General features: G+C 42.9%; 1 protein-coding gene across 1 annotated transcript in view; it reads right to left on the bottom strand.

The window, feature by feature from the left end:
- Positions 1-3,082: 3,082 nt before the first annotated feature.
- The window catches only part of LOC308486002 (uncharacterized protein), a 29,746-nt gene continuing 12,640 nt past the window's right edge, over positions 3,083-20,188 (bottom strand). Inside the window, exons 9-20 of the mRNA XM_081022227.1 lie at positions 18,437-18,446; positions 15,256-15,348; positions 12,226-12,342; positions 11,718-11,849; positions 10,119-10,220; positions 9,009-9,147; positions 7,841-7,928; positions 7,518-7,734; positions 6,843-7,106; positions 5,818-5,953; positions 5,176-5,314; positions 3,083-3,823 (exon numbers count right to left, since the gene is read on the bottom strand). Of these exons, the coding sequence (XP_080878353.1) occupies positions 3,799-3,823; positions 5,176-5,314; positions 5,818-5,953; positions 6,843-7,106; positions 7,518-7,734; positions 7,841-7,928; positions 9,009-9,147; positions 10,119-10,220; positions 11,718-11,849; positions 12,226-12,342; positions 15,256-15,348; positions 18,437-18,446 (1,462 nt within the window). The 3' untranslated portion in view covers positions 3,083-3,798. The remainder of the gene's footprint in view (positions 3,824-5,175; positions 5,315-5,817; positions 5,954-6,842; positions 7,107-7,517; positions 7,735-7,840; positions 7,929-9,008; positions 9,148-10,118; positions 10,221-11,717; positions 11,850-12,225; positions 12,343-15,255; positions 15,349-18,436; positions 18,447-20,188) is intronic.

Genomic DNA, 20,188 nt, shown 5'->3' with positions numbered 1-20,188 from the left:
CTTTAGAACAGAACAAAGAGATGACAGCTGTACTTGCATTTGAATCTAAATTAGCACCAGCATGCAAAACAAAACAAAGCAAAAAAAAACCAACGGGGGTGGAGGGAGACACAGAGCTTGCAAATCACATTTTCTTGCTTAAGGGCACTAATGTTTAACAGGAGGTGGATTGTTGAGATTTCTTGTGACTTGGCTGAGCCGAAAGTTCTTCACGACAAAGGATAGTGGGATAAAGGGCACTTCCATAATGTTACTACTTTTGGATGGGATTGAATCACATCCTTGAATATCCTGGCTGTGGATCCAACTTTTTGCAGTAAGGAAGGTGATGGAGAAATGCAACAGAGACTGCAGATTAACACTTGCTTGATGCAATGTTATCTAATCTCTCCACAAACAAATCAGGCTGAATGCTCATTAGTTTGTCCAGATTAAGGTGGTTGGGGGTCTTGGTGCAATACCCCCCAAGCCCCCTTCCTCCCAAAAAAGGAATGCATTAAATAAGGTATCACAAAAAAAAAGTATTGTAGTATCTCATAGTCCTTAACTCTTTCTTTGCGTTAGAGCACAGTGGGTGTTTTGGGCACCGCAATCTCACAAAATCTTGCGCCGCAAAAGTGTGCATCGGAAACGACAATATTAGTGAAAAGAACATACAGAAATGCCTTGTATTGTTATATTATATTGCTTGCAAAAATGTGCATCACTCAAAACTGCAAACAAAAAAGTGTGACTAGCAGATAAGACAAACTACAAAGAATTTGGCTGCCATTGTGGTACAAAGGAAACACCATGCTTTCCAGATTTGTCAATGGGATTACGGAGGTGTCCTGATGTAGGAAATGAGTATCTTCACTCAAAAGCTGTTTTCCTGGATCAAGGTTTTAATATTTTGCTTTGATTTCTATTTTAAAAAATCATATGAAAAAGGGTTGTTTCTCTGCTCTTAATTTTTTTAAAAAATTGATGTTTTCTCAAAGTAATAGTAATAATAATTTCTCAGTGTTGGCACCCGCCCTGTGGAACACCCTCCCACCAGATGTCAAAGAGAAAAATAACTACCAAACTTTTAGAAGACATCTGAAGGCAGCCCTGTTTAGGGAAGCTTTTAATGTTTAATAGGTTATTGTATTTTACTGTTTTGTTGGAAGCCGCCCAGAGTGGCTGGGGAAACCCAGCCAGATGATCGGGGCACAAATAATAATTTATTTATTCATTTATTTATTTATTCATACCCTGCCCATCTGGCTGAGTTTCCCCAGCCACTCTGGGTGGCTCCCAATCGAGTGTTAAAAAGAAGACAGCATTAAATATTAAAAACTTCCCTAAACAGGGCTGCCTTCATATGTCTTTTAAAAATAGGATAGCTGCTTACTTCCTTGACATCTGATGGGATGGTGTTCCACAGGGTGGGCGCCACTACCGAGAAAGCCCTCTGCCTGGTTCCCTGTAACCTCACTTCTCGCAATGAGGGAACCGGCAGAAGGCCCTTGGCGCTGGATCTCAGTGTCCGCGCTGAATGATAGGGGTGGAGACGCTCCTTCAGGTTATACAGTACTGAGGCTGTTTAGGGCTTTAAAGGTCAGCACCAACACTTTGAATTGTTCTCGGAAATGTACTGGGAGCCAATGCAGATCTCTCAGGACCGGTGTTATATGGTTCTGGTAGCCACTCCCAGTCACCAGTCTAGCTGCTACATTCTGGATTAATTGCAGTTTCCAGGTCACCTTCAAAGGTAGCCCCACGTAGAGCGCACTGCAGTAGCCCAAGCGGGAGATAACTAGAGCTTGCACCACTCTGGCGAGACAGTCTGCGGGCAGGTAGGGTCTCAGCCTGTATACCATCCTCCAACTGCCTCCAGGCACTCACACCGGACATTCACTGCCTTCACTGGTTCTGATTTAAAGTAAAGCATGAAACAAGAAAACAGGACGTACAAAGCACACATTTCCTATTCATCGTACAGAAATAAAAGTATTTTGTCCAAAGATTGTGTTCATGCACTATTCTCAGGAGATTTCCAAGTATGTATTTCTCAAATAGCGTTCCATCCTCCCTAATGTAATTTGTGTTAATGGAGGCTGCATAAAGTGTCCATCTCTATTTGCATATGAAGGATAGGGCTATCCTACTCCATTATCACCTTTAATGACTGTTTTGACACACCCAGTGCTCCAAGGATGCTATAACCCATATCTTATCAAGCCAGCCTTTCACTGAAAAGCCCTTCATCTTCCAGTAGCTTTCCACTTCCATTCAGCCTGCTGAGGGCTACCAGTTTCCAATGAAGCAACTGAGGGTCCCCAGGTTGCCCAATATTTAGTAATGCTAGAACTGGGTGCTCTTTCCCCACACCTCCTCCCGTAATGTACTCCTCTTGAAATGCACAGGTTTACCCTGTGCAATTTGATCAGGAACCAATGCCATCTCTCTATTGCCTTAAAGGTTGCTTCCTTTCCGTAGGCCGCCCAGAGTGGCAAGGGAGTGGCAAGGGAAACCCAGCCACATAGGATTAGTATTATTATTATTATTCCTAGATTATGACTGACATAGTTTATAACAGTGTTTTGCCTAAGTTTTACCCCACATAGCATTCCAGGGGCGGACTTTGGTCTTTAAAATTTCATCGGTGCCCAGTGTGAGGCCAACTACATTATAGTTGAGATACCTTGCAACACCCAGTGCAGCAGAACCGTCACGATGCCCTAAATCTGCCTCTGCTGGGTGTCTTCTGAAATATTCTGCCCCTTCAGAGAGCCCTAGCAGAGATATTTGCTTTATAATGAGAGGAAAGGTTTGCTAAACACATCTAGCACTGTCACCCTGAATACCTAATAAAGCCTTATATTTCAGGCAAATATTAAACCCATTGCCCTTGACTGATTTCTAAAGCATATTGACATTCAAGTAAAATCAATGATTTGTCAGTACGCCTTTCAACCGATGTCAGCGACTGGGCTAGGCGACTGGAGCACTTTCAGAGACCTTCCAATCCTGGAAAGCAGGTCCCAGTGCACTGGACCCACAACTGTGCATTGTGAGCACCGGACTCATGCAGAGTATAAATAACGCGGAAGCTAGCTGTGAAACATAACTCCTTTTATTTCTAATAGTTACTAGAAACTAAAGAACTGGCTTGCATGAATGTTACATCTCCCACTCAGCCATCTAGTCACTACATAGATAAGACTCTCTCCACACACAGAGTCAGGCAGTTACTCAGGAGCGGAAGAGTAGAAGAGCACTTTCCGCCCCCTCCTTTCTCAAAACATCAGATCAGGAGATTCTGTCAATAGGAGGGGTGAAAATATCAACATGATTAAGCCCGGCATTTAGCCAGTGGCTATTTAGCTTTGCCATTGATAGATAGACTGGTAGTAGTTTTGTACCCACCAATTCTTAGGAATCTCTGCAGAGAGATTTCAAGCTACTGATTTACAGTATGTATATTCCACTGGGTTCAGTGTGACTTTCTCCCAAATATATATAAGACAACTGCATAAACTACCCAACCTCTCACCTTTGAAATACATGATAATAATTATTTGTGTTGTTGCTTGATTAAACAGGATATTGATATTTTGAATCACAACATGAGATTGTGTTTATGGTAATTTTCTTCTGTTGCATTTGGAGGAAAAACGTGACGGTCTTGGGATAGACGTACGTGTTGATAAAGGAGCATTGCCAGTGACAACATTGCAGAGTCCAGTCATTTCACATATGTCCTACTAGGCAATGTGGCAATCTGAGCTTGCAAAGGTCATTGTCTTGTATTCTTCCTCCTCACCATGGACTTTAAAATACCAGGACACTGCGAATACTGAAACAATAAGAAACAGTTTTAAATGGAAGGGTGATAATACCTATTAGATTTTTAATGTTAATAGGCTAATATTTCAGTAGGTTTAAGATTTTGCCACAACTTTCTAAGGAAAGGCTTGATCTGGTTGATATTAAGGGAAAATGATCTTTTAAGCATCATCCATTCATTCTGTTTATTACCCACCTTCTGCCATCGCGTTCCAGGTGGGTTACAACGTTTTCAAATTCAATATTAACACAATTAACACAACTTACAGTCAGAGGAGCAGAAATAGGAAAAGTATATAGCATACACAGTGAGTAATTTTCAGAGGGGGGGTGGAGAGGGAAGTCTGAACTTGTACAGAAATAGGAAACCTTCTTTATAGTTAACATTTTATTAGAAGAATTTCATTTATAAAGGAATAAAGTCATAAAAGAAAAAGAGAAGAATAGGGTGTGAAAAAGAGGAAATAAGAAGCCATGTGATAAGCTTATAAAAGTGATTCCAAGAAAAAGAATTGCACAAGAAAAAGCCCAACAAGTTGATTCTATTCATTTATGCCATCACAGGAAGCTGAATACAAATGCATATTTCTCCCTAACAGAAGCATCAAGGTAAACAGTTTGTGGATGTAATTTCATTGCCCCATCCAAAACAGTATCAATTTCAGTTTATAAATCAATTGTTGCTCAGCCTAATGAGATGCGGATCGACCACAGTTGTGGTGCAAGTCTTGCTTGTGAACATCCATATTTGCATGGATGTACATTGCATTGTTTCTACATGGGTTTAGTTGTTCATTTTCATTCTTTGAGGTGTCCGTTTCCCCATTTTGTCTTCTGTTTCTTTGTACATAAATAGCTCATGCTACTTTCAGTACTAGAATCTAACCATGATCAAGCTAATCTCTCTGTTTTTGGCCACATTTTTTTTTGGTAGATGAATAAAGCGTAGACTTCATTTTAAATCTAGGTCTTATTGGGGAGGGGGTGTTGGAGTGGATGAGTCTTGAGTTAAACTGGAGAGGGGTTGGGGGATGTGTACGCAAGACCAGCTCACGCTACAAAGGAAAACCTGGTCACCCAATATAGTGATGTCATGTGATTGACAGGTCAGCAAGCCACTGCAGTCAGGGGATCTGGATCCAATTCCCCCCCTCCCCACATTGTACAGAAAAACTCTGCAATGCAACATTGTGTTGGAAGTCCCATATATCCATTTTTAGTCTGCAACGCAAACAACCTCCAAGCTTGAGTCACTCCAGAGGAAGATTGTGTAATCTTATCATGACTATGGCTATGACTCTCAGAAAGGTACCCTGCCTTTTCCACTACACTTTGAGGGGTGGGGGTGGGGAAAGGTCTTACCTTTTTCCTGAACGCAGCAGTTCAAAGCCCTCGTTGATTTTATCAAAAGGCAAAGTGTGGGTAATTAGTGGATCCAGAGTAAACTTCCCCCCCATGAAATCTGAAACCAGCTTGGGGACAGCTTGTTTGCTCTTCCAACCTGAAAACAGTAAGTGCACAGTGAAGATATGGTACTCTAATTATAATGCCATAAAAAAGGAGCAAAAGGTTGGTTAAAGGTCTGGAAGTCCCACAAATTTATAGCCTGAAACCGTCTTTGAACTTGGGTTATGCAATGAGATTGGCCTTGATGTTATGACAGATCTGTGGGTGGGAGGGAGATAGAGAAGATACTAACATAGTAATTACGGGCCAAGAGCTTGCGTGGAAAGCCTACAGAGGGCCAAACTGCATGAGATCTTAAATGTATTTTCACATGGTAAGTGCATGATTTTTAAAAAAATCTAAATAGTATTTGCTGGGGGTGGGGAAATAATGAACAAATCAAGGTGTTTCTCTAATTTTGTGTTATGCCATGCTCCCCATGACAGACATTTCATGGCACAACCTGCTGCCACCCCAAGCTATTTTGTGACTGGCGCCCTCAACACTCTCTCAGAATTTGAAATGTGCCCTGTTGATGGAAAGCTAGTAGGCCCATACCTCCAAATATAGATCCTTTCCAAGTGCGCCCCGTGAAGATAAGTGCTGGAGAGAAGGTAATTTCAGAAGCTGAAGGGGGCACTCCGACAACCACGCTGGTCCCATAATTCATGTGGCAGGAAGCCAAGGCAGCAGTCTGGGGGAAATCCAAAGGCATGACTCTTGAATCAAGCCAAGGAGAAATACCATCCATGATCACCTTCCATGACACAGTCAGACCTCTCAAAGTTTTTACTGTTCAAAGCATATTAGTAGCAATGGAAGAAAGCATCCCTATCTTTTCTTCCTCCCATGTCCAGCTACGTAAAGGTAAAGGGATCCCTGACCATTATGTCCAGTCGTGACTGACTCTGGGGTTGCGGCGCTCATCTCGCTTTATTGGCCGAGGGAGCCGGCGTACAGCCTCCGGGTCATGTGGCCAGCATGACTAAGCTGCTTCTGGCGAACCAGAGCAGCGCATGCAAATGCCGTTTACCTTCCCGCCATAGCCGTACCTATTTATCTACTTGCACTTGGACGTGCTTTCGAACTGCTAGGTTGGCAGGAGAAGGGACCGAGCAACGGGAGCTCACCCCGTTGTGGGGATTTGAACCGCCGACCTTCTAACTGGTAATTCCTAGGCTCTGTGGTTTAACCCACAGCGCCACCCGCGTCCCTGCCCAGCTACATGCACACCCTGAAAAGCCTTTTTGGATGGTGAGGGCCTTCTGAAGAATGTGGGAATGGATGCTGGGGAGTGGGCTTATGTGGGAGAGAAGAATCACCCAAAAGGATCATTCTCACCCTTCATGAGCCCCTCATGCCTGAGTCCCATCTCACATTATTCCATAAGTTACCTAATCAATGGGTGGAGGATGTTTAAAACTCTGACACGTCCTACTGTCTCAGAACCCAAGGCCCTTGCTACAACAGATTATCGGATCACAACCCAGTGAAAAATAGGAACCACTGAAGAACAGGAATGCAGGAAATTCCATCTTCCCTTTTCAAAATAGGACAGTAAAATTCTGTCTTCATGCATGTACCATGGTGTCTGTGCGCCCAATCACTTCAAATGAATAGTCAACACCTTCACCATCTGTCAAGCCATACAACACTTCATTGATGGGCTTCTTGAAATCCAGAGGGTTGACACACTCTGTAGCTCCCATCTCTTTAGCTTTGGGAAATTTATCCTTGTTGATGTCGACCCCGATGATTCGGGAAGCTCCAGCTGCTTTGCAGCCCATGACAGTTGAGAGGCCAACTCCTCCCAGACCAAAAACGGCACAGGTTGAACCAGGCTCCACCTGAAATCATAGAATCATAGAATTGTAGAGTTGGAAGAGACCATCTAATCCAACCCCCTGCAGTACTTGGGTCTCTCCTTCAGTATATGATGGCAAGGGTGCTCCCCCTGGGCAATTGGTTGTGGATGGGATTACTGCTTGATATTCAAAACATCCAAGAGAGAGGTGGGATGCTGGAGAACTACGTCTGTAGCAAGAACGTGAATTCAGGTCATGAGTGTACATCCAATGGATTGGTGGGTATTTGGTGGCTTTGCTATTTTATGTTGTTTTGATTAATTTACTCTGTTGACTGTGCTTTCACCTGGTTCTGTGCCAGAGGCCCAGAGTCCACCTGTCCTCCTCTTTCTGTCTAGACCTGCCACAAATTCCCCACACTGAATATAAGCATTACCAATGTTTAACCCTTACCTTTGCACTGTTGATGGCAGCACCATAGCCAGTAGAAAACCCACAGCCAATCAGACACACTTTTTCTGGAGGAGCTGTAGCATCAATTTTGACCACCGCAGACTCATGCACCACAGTGTATTCTGCGAAGGTGCTAGTTCTGACAAAGGTGTGGATCTCCTGGCCTATGTAAGTGAACCTGCTGGTGCCATCGGGCATTACTCCAGAGGCGGCAAGGCTAAAAGATGAAGAAAGGAAAATTGTGCTTTGGGTTGTGTTTTCTTTAATCTAACATTTGCACTGCTGGTGTTTCCAGTACTGTTCAAATAACAACTTCAACTCACTCGCAGAGTTTGCACAGATTGCCTCTGGGATGTTTGCATGCGCTGCATTCTCCACATTGTGGGGCAAAGAGTGGGATGACTTTGTCTCCTGGGAATGATGAAAATACCATCATTAGCCTGCTTAAAATATTCGGACAAGCTAGTACATACCACAGGCTTGGGGAACCTTCAGTCCTTCAGATGTTGCTGGACTATGACTCCCATCAACCCTAGCAAGCATGGTCAATGGCCAGTGTGATGGGACAGCTGAGCTGAGCCAAGACAGCCAACCAAAGTGGAGTGCAAGGAATCTTGATTTTCTTTTTTTTAATGCTCTGTGTGTCTGTTTCTAATCTTGCCCCTTTCTAAAATTTATCTATTGCAGTGTGTTTTTCTTTTTGTAAATCTACCAAAGAATCAAATCCGGTCAGGATTAAGGGGTTTTCTCAAGATGGTGGAGGGCATGTGTACAGTGTTGCATTGGTGCAGTGCTGATGGCACTACCCTTCCTCTGTTGGGAAATGCTTTGTTGAGGGCGGGGGACAGTACAAAATTGGGGAGGGGGGTTGAGGAGGGTCAGTTGGAGGTGGGAAGTGAGAAATGTCCCTATTTTCATCTGAGCAATGTTGGAGGGTATGTCATGAACATTGCAGATTCTTGTGCAGCTAGCTGTGAAGTGGGGAGGGCTGGAGGGCTGAGTTTGGGAGTACCTGCTCTTGGACATTCAAATCAGTAGAAGGGGCCTTTTTGGTAGTTCCTCTTTCATCAACATTTTGGGGTGCTGGCAGTATAGCAGTCCTGGTCTTTGGCACCTGAGAATAGGGACTACCCTATTCTCTTGACTGCAATTTGTTTTAAATTACGGTAGTATTGCAAGTTTAAGTAGTTGTGACCCACCCTGGCAAGTGATAGTAGTAGTAGAGTTGTTGTAGTAGTAGTAATAATAATATCACCAGTTAAGTAGAAATAATGTTGCTGACTCCTATTCAGAAATGTCTAGCAATTGATTCCAAATTCTGGCATTTACATTAAAAATCTAGTCACTGGCCCAGAGCTGACCGCCCTTCCCTAAAGAAAACACTTTACTGGTTATTCTTCCACCAGTTGGTTGGCTCTCCTAGTTTTGTTTGATCCTTGTTGACCAATGCTGTGAGTTGATATTTTCTGGTTGCACTCTGCTTTACCTTACCTGGTTTCACACAGGTAACTCCTTCCCCAACGCTCTCCACAACACCAGCTGCCTCGTGACCAAGAATAATGGGGAATTTTACCTGCATTGCCCCACTTAGAACATGGTCATCGGAGCGACAGACTCCAGACGCCAAAATCTGGTTTAAAGGGGAAAGTTTTTTATTTTATATTATTTTTAAAAATTCAGTTCATGAATTACCTCCCATAAGAGATCTCAAAATGATATTGCAGTAAAAACATAAATAATAGAAACAATTACTAACAGATCAACATGTAGAAATATTTAAAAGCAATTAAAAATAATTTCATGTGTGAAAACGATTTCACATCTAATTCAGACTGGTTAAAGATCTCCACTTAACAGGTTTTTTTGTGTTTTTTGAAAAAGGAAGTCTTTAACTGATACCCATCATCCAATACCAAATATAACCAGGGAGCTTTTGAGTTTCAAGTTGGTCCTGGAAACACTCCTCTCATGATATTGCTCACAACCCCTCTCCTGCAGCAACTTGCAGGGGTTCAAAACTCTCCCACATTTCCACATCAGTTTGCAGGTTTTTGTTTTAAAGTACTCATGAAAATTCATCAGGATTTCAGTGCAAATTTCTCCTAATATATACATGTTTGCTATAAAGATCTACAATTACTCCCCATGTGTTTCCAAGCACAATTCAAAGTGTTAGTGTTGACATTTGTTAATATTCTGTTGGAAGTTACCCAGAGGTGCTGGGCAACCCAGTCAGGTGGGTGGGGTACAAGTTGTTGTTGTTGTTGTTGTTGTTGTTGTTGTTGTTGTTGTTGTTGTTGTTATACTGAGTCAGACCATTGGTCCATCAGCATTTTCCACATTGACTGAAAGCAGCTCTCCAGAGAGTCAGACTAGGGACTCTCCCACACCTGCCTGGAGAGACCAGTGATTCATCCTCAGACTTTTTCAAGCAAAACAGCTGCTCCTCCACGGGCTGCAGCCCTTCCCCATTCTCATATTGTTTTTGAAAGCATAAATTAGGTAGATTTATCTTTAAATGCAAACTGAATCAAATTTCTCCATCCCTAGTGCAGATACTAACAATCTGCAGAAATGCAATTTTTGGTTTGTCTCTCTTACCTTAATCCGGACTTCATGTGCCTTAGGTGGGGCAACTTCTATTTGCACAATACTAAATGGTTTCTGGACTTCCCAGACAACGGCAGCTTTGCACTTAATGACCTGAGATAATAGAATATCATAACAGTATTTCTGTATGTAACTGTGCAATCCTATCCTGGACAACCCCCACCCCCAATAAAATGTATATACCAGTTGATTCTACAAAACCTCAAAACAGTTTACAGTGACAGCTCTGATTTCAATGTCCTGTGAAATAACAGAAGATCATATACTATTTTTCCACGCAGTTAACATTGCAATCCTCTGCATGTTTAATATTTAATATGCGCCCCAATACCAGTGTTATTTTTCTGGAAAAAGAGGTGCTGGAACTCACCATGAATGCCTCCTTTGTTCTCATACAATGGCAATGGCACCCATCTGAGAGGTGCCGGAATTGAGTTCTGGTGAGTTCCAGCTGAAAAAAAGCCCTGCCTATAGCCAAATTCCTCAGGGTGGCTTTTAATTAGACATCTTTTTACAATCTTCACCAGGGCTTACTCCCTGGTTAAGTTATTTAGGATTGAAGCCCTGATGACCACTGAGCTAGTTTTCAACTTGCTGGATGTTTCTCCCTCCCCAGTTGAAAGCATGTTTAACATTCACTGGTTTGATATTAATGATGGTGTTCCAGGAGGAGGAAAATAGAAGAAACTTTCAGGAACCCCTAAGATGAAACTTCCAAGAACTTCTTGGATGAACTTCAAGGAATGTATTTCTCCTGCTTATAGTACAATAAGCCTATTTTGTATTTTTTTTATTTTTATTTTTTATTTATTTATTTACGGCTATTAGCCCATAAAGTATGTACAAACATAAAAGCACAGAGGCATAAAGACCGATATATTCGGCACCAGAAGGTGAACACCATGATGCAGGGGTGGGTCATTGAGCAGAGCCAGATAACAGCTTGGGGCCCGGAGAGCTCCAAGGGACGGATCCCAGAAAAAGGAAAACTGAAGACGAGATCCGACATGCACTCTCTTCAAAACTGTCCGATTAGTTTTTGATGTTGTTGTTTTTGGTGGTTTTTGTGTGTGAGATAACCGCATTCAGGAATCTCGCCACCTGCAGAGTTACAGAAGGATCTGTATCCTGCAAAAGTAGTGCGGCATGTGACTCAGCAGGCCTGCCAACCAAGCGCAGTAAAGCAGGACCCAGGAATTTAGTCCTGGCTATGCTATGTAGGGGACAGTTGAACATTATATGTGGGAGAGAATCAACAGTTTTCCCGTCACACACGCATAGCGGAGACACCAAACCCTTGGAAAATCTGTGGCTCAGCAGGTTCGATGGAAGGACATTGAACCTTGCACGAATAAATGCAAGTCGGTGTGGTACAGATGAAAGAGATGACATGTATGATGGAAGGCCAAGTGGTGGGGTTATTCTGTGATACCTGGGGGAGCAGACACCCCCACCCCCGGCGAGGTTGTGTTGATTTTCAATGTCTGCTAATCTTTGCTCAATAAGTCTTTTGGCTGAGCGTAATATTTTTTAAAGCTATTTATGCATCTTGGTCTGAAAAAACAACTTTAAAAGAAATCATCTACTTACTTTCCCTGCAGTGCTCATGATGTTGAGCTTTGTAATATACCGTATCTGCTTCCTCTGTGTTGTTTCAGAACTTCTAGTCTGTCCTCCTAGAAGTACAAAGGTTCTGCTGCAAATATTTGGTTTATCTTTCAACTAAACATAGCCCTTCCCCAGTTCAACACCAAGAAATGTGGCCACTCCTCTATGTTCAGTTTGTTTCCACCTGCAATTTCACAACTGCAATTTCACAAGGTTAAGAGTCCTCAGCTGTGGTACAATACACCATACATTTAGATTGCACTCAAGGAAATAAGAGCTGTATCCTCCATGAAAATTCGCTTTAATCTTTTCCAAACTGTGCAACGCATCCGTTGCGGATCCCACCCCATGGGCAACTCTGGTCCGTGAGTCTGCTCTCAGCAGGGCTAGCACTGTGTGTGATTAAAGATGATAGCAACTAACAATGGTGATAAGAAAGCCCAAACAACCCCTCACCCCGATCGTCGCAAGCGTGGCCGTTGAAGATCACATTGTCGTTTTTGAACAGGGACTCTAGGGACGAGTTGAAATCACTCTCCATCCTTCTGTTGGAATCGGAGCTGCTGTCGGAGCTGATCTTGATGACGCTGCTCGTAGTGAGGTCCATCTTGACATAAACACACGGGACACGTTGCTTGGGTCAAATATCGGCACAACTTTATTGATTACAGATGAAGGGGTTGGTCAGGCATTGGGAAAACCAGTTTAAGTGCCAGCCCACCTGTATTTCTGTGGGGTCAACTCAAGGCAAAGAGGCCCCTAATGACACACATCAAGTACGAACCCCTTGCAGGGTTGCTGCCTTGAGGAGTACTCTGGCCCTTCCTCCCTCCTGCCTGGGCTTCAGAACTGAAGCCACTCCTTCCAGATCCCTTTGCAGGGTTTCCCAAATTTGGGTCTCTAGCTGCTTTGGGACTACAATTCCCATCAATTTAATGGAAATGATATTAGTAATTTTGCTATAGTAACTGCAGGCCGCATCCAAGATTCTGAAAAAGCTGCTTTCAGAGAAAGACAGCTCTGAAGTGCAGCTGTCATCTCTTTGTTCTGTTCTAAAGGTCTTTTGAATTACTAGTTTACAGCTGCATGTTCTCTGTCTCTCTCACTCTCTCACACACATTTTTTAAAAATAATGATAATAATAGCACAGTTATAAAAAGCAGCATGGACACATCCTGTGTCAGTGGCTGGGAATCCAATTCCTTATCTGCAGTGCAGTAGGGACAAAAAGGCACCCCATAACCACATTGTACAGTGTAAATGGGTTGGAGGACGTACTGAATACCTCGTACAAGACAAATGTGTCTGCATCATCTGCATCTAGTTCCTGATTTAGGAAGCGAGTCTCTTCACACAAAAGCTGTTTTTCTGAATCAAGGTTTTAATATTTTGCTTTGATTTCTATTTTTTAAAATCATATGAAAAAGGGTTGTTTCTCTGCTCTTAATTAAAAAAAAAATTGCCGTTTTCACAAAGTAAAGCATGAAAGAAGAAAACAGGACGTACAAAGCACACATTTGCCATTCATCGTACAGAAATAAAAGTATTTTGTTCAAAGATTGTGTTCATGCACTATTCTCAGGAAATCTCTAAGTATGTATTTCTCAAGTAGTGTTCCATCCTCCCTAATGTAATTTGTGTTAATGGAGGCTGAATCAAATGTCCATCTCTATTTGCATATGAAGGAAAGGGCTATCCTACTCCATTAAGTTTATTACCTTTAATGACTCTGTTTTGACACACCCAGTGCTCCAAGGAGGCTATAACCCATATCTTATCAAGCCAGCCTTTCACCGAAAAGCCCTTCATCTTCCAGTAGCTTTCCACATCCATTCAGCCTGCTGAGGGCTACCAGTTTCCATTGAAGCAACTGAAGGCCCGCAGGTTGCCCAATATTTAGTAATGCTAGAACTGGGTGCTTGTCCAGCAATAGCTGCAGGAAATCTGCATTCCTACCATTCCATGTGTATCTGAAGAAGTGTGCATGCACACGAAAGCTCATACCAAGAATAACTTAGTTGGTCTTTAAGGTGCTACTGGAAGGAATTTTTTTATTTTGACTATGGCAGACCAACACGGCTACCTATCTGTAACTGCATTCCTACCATATGTGGATAGGTCTCCTCTTTCCCCACACCTCCTCCTAGAATGTACTCCTCTTGAAATGCACAGGTTTACCCCGTGCAATTTGATCAGGAACCAATGCCATCTCTCCATGGCCTTAAGGTTGCTTCCTTTCTGTAAGCCACCCAGTGGCAGGGGAAACCTAGCCACATGGGATGATGATGATGATGATGATGATTATTCCTGGATTCTAACTGACATAGTTTATAACAGTGTTTTGCCTGTGTTTTACCCCATATAGCATTCCAGGGGCGGACTTTGGTCTTTAAAATTTCATCGGTGCCCAATGTGAGGACAACATCGGCCCCCTTTGCCTTCTGTTCTGCTCAATTGACTACATTATAGATGAGACACCCTGAAACACCCACTAGGCTCCATGTCCAAGCAGCAGAACCATCTCGATGCCCTAAATCTGCCTCTGCTGCGTGTCTTCTGAAATATTCTGCCCCTGCAGAGAGCCCTAGCAGAGATATTTGCTTTATAATGAGAGGAAAGGTTTGCTAAACACATTTTGCACCGTCACCCTGAATACCTAACAAAGCCTTAAATTTCAGGCAAATATTAAACCCATTGCCCTTGACTGATTTCTAAAGCATATTGACATTCAAGTAAAATCAATGATTAAGCCTGGCATTTAGTCAGTGGATATTTAGCTTTGCCACTGATAGATAGACTGGTAGTAGTTTTGTACCCACCAATGCTTAGGAATCCTGAGAGTCAAAAAGAAAAGAAAAATGTTGCATCATCTTGTAATGTTTTATTATGTTTTTATAAATGTTGGAAACCTCCCAGAGTGGCTGGGGCAACCCAATCAGATGGATGGGGTACAAATAATACTATTTATTATTATTATTATTATTATTATTATTATTATTTGCAAAAGCCTGTTCCTTGATATCAGGAATCATCATGCAAAACTTGGTCACTGTCTTGCTTCAGATGAAAGCAAATGTAGGAATCCTAAGTCCACTCACATGGGCAATTGCAAAAGGAAAGTCACAACAAATGAGGCAAGGTCCAAACAACAACAATAACAACTCCAAGCTCAAATGTTGTAACCAGACAAGTGGCACATCAAGAAGCTCCTGTAAGGATGTTGTTGTGGCATTTCTGCCAGAAACTTGAGAGTTTAAACCATGAGTCTTCAGTGTCCAAAATACACTGCTGCAGACCGCCTGGAGTGCCTCAGAATTTTGGTCTACTCATGAGGTGTAGCTTTTTCACAAGGAGCCCCTTACTCCTGATGAGCCTTTGTTCTTCAGGCAGGCACTCCAGTGTCTTACAGCTGACCTTTAGATGCTACAGATTCCTTGGACTCAGTGGCAGCTCATCCTCTACCTCTGATACTGTTTCTGGGACCCCTGTATCTTGTGGAGGGGGTTGGGGATGCAGTCACCTCCGAAGGTCCCAGATCCTCCTGCTCCATCTCCCTGTTCATTGACATAACCTGCTCCCCTGTAGCATCTGCTTTGGGGAGCAGCAGATCCACCTGCAAAGAGGATTCCTCCAGCGGGGGCATGACAGTTACAATATCTTAAGAGGTATTTTGAAAGGTTCGGTCCACAACTCCCTGCTGAGCAACCCAGCCGCAACCATTTGCCTCCAGACTTTCTGCTGGAAGTACAGTAAATATCAGAACTAACAGTATCTGGGAGGAGAATGATTTTCAGCAGAAAACTGTGGTGGGGTCCCAAACTGGATTAGGAATATGTTCTGGATTGGAGGTTGCCCTGCAGCTGCTTTGCCTTCAAAGTAGGCACAGTGTAGTAAAACCACAAATAATGTAGCATGTATTTTGACTCTGTGAGATGATTAGATAGAGAGATAGATGATAGATACTGTATTTTTCGCTCCATAAGACGCACCTAGTTTTTAGAGGAGGAAAACAGGAAAAAAAATATTCTGAATGAAAGAGTGGATGTGGGATTTTTGGGGTGCAGGCTGTAGCCATAGACATGCTATGTGATCTGATGGTGAATTTGGGATGACCCAGTGCAAAAATCCTGAGGATCCATGTGCTTTTACCCCCCCCCGGCAGCCTCCTTTATCTCTAGAGTCCCTTATGTCCCTCCCGATCCCTTGCCGATTAGCTGCTCAGTGGCTTTGTTTCAACACCCCCTTCCCTCTTGTTTGCCTTAGTGTCTTTTCCTTAGCTGGAGCAGTTTTTTGCTCCTCCTTTTCTTCTAATTTCTCTCCTCATTGCTTTAATCTTCCTGTCTCCTCTCCTTGCAAGTTTATTGTCTTTACCTCCCCCCTCCCAGGCAGTCTCCTTTATTGCTAGAGTCCCTTATCTCCCCTCCCGATCACTTGCTGATCAGCAGCTTTGTTTCAACACCCCTTCCCTCTTTCTAAAAAAAAAAAAATCACGATCTGCTTTTTGCCCCTGGGCAATTCGGCTCCAGGGACCACGCATTCGCTCCATAAGACGCACAGACATTTCCCCTTACTTATTAGGAGGAAAAAAGTGCATCCTATGGAGCGGAAAATACGGTAGATGATAGGGCCACCCCACGCCCACCCCATTGAGCTTCATGGTTGAGTAGGAAGCTGAACACACATGTCTTCATTGGATCCAACATTCTTTGCATTGGATCTACTTTTGGAGAGCTGACAGTACTGTCGGTGTACATGCTCCCCCCAGCATGATTTCTGGTCAAGCTACCATGGAAAAAACTTCAGGCAAGCGAAAGGAGCTAACCTATGTCCCTCCAGATGTTGGAATCCAGCCCCTCAGCCCTAGCCAATGTGACTAATGACCAGGGAGTGATGGAAGTTGTAGTCCAGCAACATTCGGAGGGCCGCAGGTTGCTCCCTTTTATCTACTCCTTTCAGGTTAGAAAGGTTGCCAAATAGCTGAATTGCAGAACTCACAGATTCACGCCAGCTGAATACAGGAAAGTTGTTTTATTGATTACATATACACGCCAAGGGGAAAAAAAGACACATCAAAGAGCAGAGACAATGGTAGAAAGGAAAACAAGTAAGGTAAAATCAGGCTACACCTAAGTTTGCATGGGTTCTAATACAAACTGTTACTACAATCTTAAATCATCTCTTGGCAAACTTAGGGTCAACATACAGATGGCAGGGGCGACTGGGGACATGGCCACCCGACATTTTCATAAACATTCCATAAGTTCTCGGCAGCTAAGCCAATGCATAAGGAGGCCCTGTTTCAATATACTGGAAGCAAAGTCCTTACAGCTGATAGCAACAAAAGTTTCAGAAATGATAACCTGCTATTAGGCCACGTCTTTCTTTCATAGACTTTATCACATGCTGAGATGGGAATTAGCAAGAACTTTGGTCTGGATTCAACTAAACGAACATGCTAGCGGAAACCAAGGCAAGGGGATCTGCTAGCAATTTACCCTCCCCTGCGCCCTCCGCACCTTCTCAAAATTCACTCTGGAGCATCAGGATAAACCCCTAGAAAAGTGCGGGGTGGGGGGTGGGAGAGGGAGGTTATTCCATCTGGCAAGCAAGAAGTGCTTCCACTGTCAGAACAATCATAAGGTTGAATTCCTCCCATTATGAGAACCTTTGTGTCTCATGACTTAATCTGGTGCCTAACCCATCTCTCTGTATATATAACAAGTCACTTAAAAGATTATCTAGTACCGGCTTTGCCTTTGGAAACAGAAATATAGTTATTTTACCGTAAGTATAATCTATTGTAATGTGATTTATAGTAGCACTTTTTTTTACTGGCAATTAAAAAACTTTAGCTAGACTTTACTGCGCCCTTGAAACAATTTGTATAATTAATGTAGATACTGCTAAATTAAGGCACTTTGTATACAGCTCCGAGTGATGAAAGGTGCTTTATAGAAATAGATGCAACAATTGCTCTGATCCAGATGGCCATTCCGAGTACTCAGATGCATACATTGAGCTCTTCTGGTGAGGTCCCATTCATGTAAAATGCATATTATCAATGGAGAACTAAATTGCACGTGCATCCATTTGCATGCACAAATAGTGCTCAAAGGAAAGCTTTTGTACATGGAGAAATTCTACACATGCATCTGAGTTCTTCACCTATAAGTAATTTCTAGATCAGAAAGAGAGTTTACATGAAATCTTACTCAAATGCCAAATGGATAAAATGATGTATTTTTAATATAAGTTAGTCCAATATAACATGTCATTCTCTGGCTGGAAATGAAAGTCATAATTATGTTTTTTTTGAAAACAGTAAGAAACTCAATATTATGTCAAGCTCCTTAACACCTGATAACTTGAGAACTGTGTTTGCAGTAGTTTTCATTTATTTGGAAGCACAAAGAGGCTACTGTGCAGAAAATACCTTACCAAAAGAAGGTATTAGATTACCTTTGGCCATCACCTGGTCAACTAAGCTCTCAAGCATGTACATGTTTTCAACTCCTTAGCTAGAGAGAAAGCAAACCTCTTCAGATTTGGTCCATTAAGCAAACATGAGGACAGAAGAGAAGAAAATGAAAACATAAACAAACTTAGCACTCATATTGATTATAGACATTGGGAGTAGTAGCTTCCTCTATTGTTCCCTCTGTCATCCTTCTTCTCACCCCAAGATATTAAAATGTCAAGACAGTGCGGATGCTGAAACATAAAAGACAATATATATATGATTCTGATAAGCCTTGTTTCCCAGGTACTCAAAGAGAGCTGCTAGAATCCTACTGTCTCCTGTACTTTCCCAACCTGCCTTTGCAGGATATCAGTGACTACTAGCTATGATGTCTATGTTCTGCCTCCACTGCTGGTGGCCATATACCTTCAAATACTGCTTACTGTTGGGAAACTGTGTATGTGCAGCTACTCACACAGAATCAATTAAGGTTTGGCAGACAGCCAGAAGGCAATCTGAAGGAGTAAGTCCACCTGGTGATAACAGAGGCTCCCTGATTGGTCAAGATCTCTCAAGGGAGTGATAATTAATGGCCTACTAACTGGAATGTGTGTGTTCAGTGGTTGAGTTCAGAGTTCTGTGTCAGTGTAGAAGTTGTGAGTCGTGTCAGGGAGAGCTAGCATAAGATCTGTGTTCTGTTCCTGTAAATAGTCCACTGCATATAATAAAGACCTAACTACAAGTTCCTGGTTCCTGCTTCGTCTATCCTGTCTGCAGCCAAGTCGCCAATTGCTTCCGTGAATTCTGCGTGTACACTGCTAGGTCTGGCTAAGGTCCTGCAACTAGTCAGAAAGTTGTGAAACTCCAATAGGTTTTGCCAATATGGTTTCCCATATACATCTGGTTGGTCACTATGAGAACAATCTGCTGATGAGCCTTTGACCTGATCCAACAGGACTCTTCTCATGGGAGAGAGAAGAGTCAAGGATGTTTGTCTTGTGCACATGGTAGTGGTCCACATGCAATCAGAAAGGGCCCAGCCATTAGGTAGTGCGAGGCCACTGCCTCAGGCAGCAAAAGCCCCCCAAGCAGCATACCCATGGGTTCCCCGCCTGCCCCACCACCTCCACCAGTGGCAGAGAAACAGAACCGATTTGAGGCAAGACAGCGCCCATTTTGGGTGAGATCTTGCCTGAAATTGGCACCAGCGGTGACAGTGCTTCTTGCCAGCAGTGGATGCAATGGGGCACAGGGTAGTGGTATAGCAGGTGGCCGCAGGAGCAGATAGGTGGTGGTGACAGCAATGACAGCAGAACTTCCAGGTGTCACATAAGCAGAAGCAGCTGCCTTGTCACAGGTGAGACTGTTTGTCCATCCATCGGAACCTGGTTAGTTTGGCCATGACCTGATGATAATCATCTTGTTGTAACACAGAGGCAGGCTTCTTCACTGGTAGAACCAGTGTTGTGGAACGCTCTGCCTGCTGAAATACGAGACACCCCATAGGTTCTGGCATTTTGCTACCTCGTGAAGATGCATCTCTTTAGATAAACCTCCTGATCTCCAGACCTGAAGCTCCGGATCTAATAATTTCAGTGCTGCTTAATTGATAAACCATTTTAATGCATTTATTTTATTGTGCATTTTAATTAGGTGTAAAGAGATATTCTATAATTGGTTTGTAAACCCCTTAGAAGCCATTTTGTCAAGTAAGCGATATCAATACAGGCAACCCCCCCATTCAATATGTGTGCAACTGTGCACATGTGCATTGTGCCAAACCCAGAAGTGACACAAAAACATCACAAAAATGTCAGAAACGGGATGTTTGCAGGCTTTTCCAATGGTGTTTCAAATATATGCAATTTCACTGATTTGCACAGTGTCTCAGAACACAACCCCCAGGTAAATGGGGGGGGGGGGTTTGCCTGTATATAAATAATAAAAATAATCATTTTGGCCAGTAGTCTTTTCTCTGACTAGTGACAGTGCT

The sequence above is a fragment of the Podarcis pityusensis genome (genome assembly GCF_964106645.2).
Source record: "Podarcis pityusensis genome assembly, chromosome: 9".
Lineage (NCBI taxonomy): Eukaryota > Metazoa > Chordata > Lepidosauria > Squamata > Lacertidae > Podarcis > Podarcis pityusensis.
Note: the sequence above shows the minus strand (reverse complement) of the source record. Positions and strands in the feature narration are given on the sequence as shown.